Source organism: Poecilia latipinna, unplaced genomic scaffold (assembly GCF_001443285.1).
Source record: "Poecilia latipinna isolate Pla-1442-1.1 unplaced genomic scaffold, P_latipinna-1.0 Scaffold3813, whole genome shotgun sequence".
NCBI lineage: Eukaryota > Metazoa > Chordata > Actinopteri > Cyprinodontiformes > Poeciliidae > Poecilia > Poecilia latipinna.
The window spans coordinates 35,243-37,304 of NW_015116429.1; the positions used below are offsets into that span (position 1 = coordinate 35,243).

Genomic DNA, 2,062 nt, shown 5'->3' on the forward strand with positions numbered 1-2,062 from the left:
CCTGATCATCCAGGCAGATTCTCTGTTCATAAACAGGTTCTGAGCGTCCAGAGTCTGACTGGACGTTGTTACTGGGAGGTGGAGCGAACTGGGAGAATAGTTGGTGTCGGAGTTTCATACAAGGACGTGAGCAGAACAGAAGAATTTGGACAAAATGACAAATCTTGGTGCTTATATTGTGACCTCGTCTGTAACGTATTTTACCACAACAACGTTGTAACTCAACTACCAGGTTCTGATTTCTCCAGGATAGGAGTGTATCTGGACCACAGAGCAGGTGTTCTGTGTTTCTACAATGTCTCTGGATCCATGACTCTGATCCACAGAGTCCAGACCAGATTCACTCAGCCTCTGTATGCTGGAGTTACGCCTCTGTGGTTTGGAGACACGGCTGAGTTTATTAAACCGAGATAGTCATCAGTGATCTGAGGTCCAGCTGGTTTAAATGTTTATTTTAGTTCCAGTTCATTGTTTTTTCTTCACTGATCAGAGACCAGCTGTCTTTATGGAGCTACTTTATCATCTTGTTTGTTTTGTTGATGTTTGTTTGGGTGCTGCCCCTGCCTGTTTCTGATCTAAGGATTTTTATTCACCACCTGATTACATTTACATTTATTACTCTTGTCAGACCAAATGCTGTTGATCAAATCCACTTATAGATGAGTGATGGAAACATGATGTAAAAACATCCTGATTGTTTTTTTAATGCTTGTTGGTGCTGCATTGTGATTTGCTGCATTTCTGTTTATGACATTTTATTATTATTAGTCAGAGTTTTGAAGTTGTTTTTCAGTATTCCAGTTTCTTTCATTATAATGTATTAGTTGATTATATTTAGATTTTATTATTCATTTGCCCTTCTTTTGTTGCATATTTGTAGTTTATGTATAAGGTTTATTGGTTGACATATATTTTTAAAATAAATTCTCATTCTTTGGAGATAAATTATTTGTCTTTATTAAAGTGAATGTGTTCAGTGTCAGACCTCCTGTTGTGTTACATTAGATTATTCACAAGAGACTGAAAATGTTTGGCTAATTTTTCCTGATCTTGTCCAGCTTTTTTAACTCCACTTTTATTAATAACTTAATCTTAATTATTGATATTTGTTTAAGCCAAACATTGTTGCATCCCTGTTCCACAGCAAAGCCATTCAACCCAACTTCCCTGATCCTCCAGGAGACAGACAGGCCCACAGCATCACTGATCCTCTACCATAGCGAACACTGAGGCTGACAGGCTTTTCCACATTCATTGGTTGTTTCTTATCAAACCCTCCTCAGTGCTCATTGCTGAAAACATCATGTCTACTTTTGATATTAAAAGACAGAAAAGCCTTTCTTTTTATCATCTCGCTCACATTGAAGCATTTAGTGTTTAATGTTTAAAGCCAAATATAAAATCCTCCAACATCTCCATCATGGCTGACAGTAGACAGCAGAGATGAGTTGATGTGTCAGGAAGAGTTTAGGGGACATGATGAGTCACAGCTTTGATCCTGTGACACAGATGAACAGGGACATCTAGTGGCCGCCTCTCGGTACTGCAGAGGAAAACAAAATAAACAGGGATGCGTCAGGTGACAAGAAAAGAGAAATTTCCTTTTGATTAAACATCATCTGCTCTTCTGCAGCTACAGGATTATTTTAAACTGACAGACAGAAGAAAGAAAATATAAAGTCCATCATGAAGGAAGGAAGATTCAGAGAAACTCATCGATCTAAATACTGATAATACAGAAAGAGAAGGAGCGTCTTAAAGAGACAGTAGCTCAATTTCCAGAAGTTAAATTGGGAAGTCAACTTTATTTTAGGTTATGTTTCATAAATAACTAATTCCTATACCAAGTTAGCAGTACTTGATTGTGGTACAAAATGACACTATGTGACTGGAAAATACCTTTTAACACATGCAGGAATGTTCACAGATAAGACACTAGGTGGGGCTAGAGCACCAACATTTTTCCCTCAGGAAAAATTGTCCTGAATGTTTTTATGTCTGGTTTTGTTTTTTAACAGTGTATTGTGTACCAACAGGGCCGTGCAGAGACCCCTGGAGGGAC

The 2,062-nt window shown here is 38.0% G+C and overlaps 1 protein-coding gene across 1 annotated transcript in view; it reads left to right on the top strand.

Moving 5' to 3' along the window:
• Nucleotides 1-1,220, top strand: part of LOC106941700 (E3 ubiquitin/ISG15 ligase TRIM25-like) — a 7,107-nt gene extending 5,887 nt beyond the window's left edge. The window contains exons 2-3 of the mRNA XM_015024798.1: nucleotides 37-126; nucleotides 1,116-1,220. Of these exons, the coding sequence (XP_014880284.1) occupies nucleotides 37-126; nucleotides 1,116-1,220 (195 nt within the window). The remainder of the gene's footprint in view (nucleotides 1-36; nucleotides 127-1,115) is intronic.
• Nucleotides 1,221-2,062: the final 842 nt, after the last annotated feature.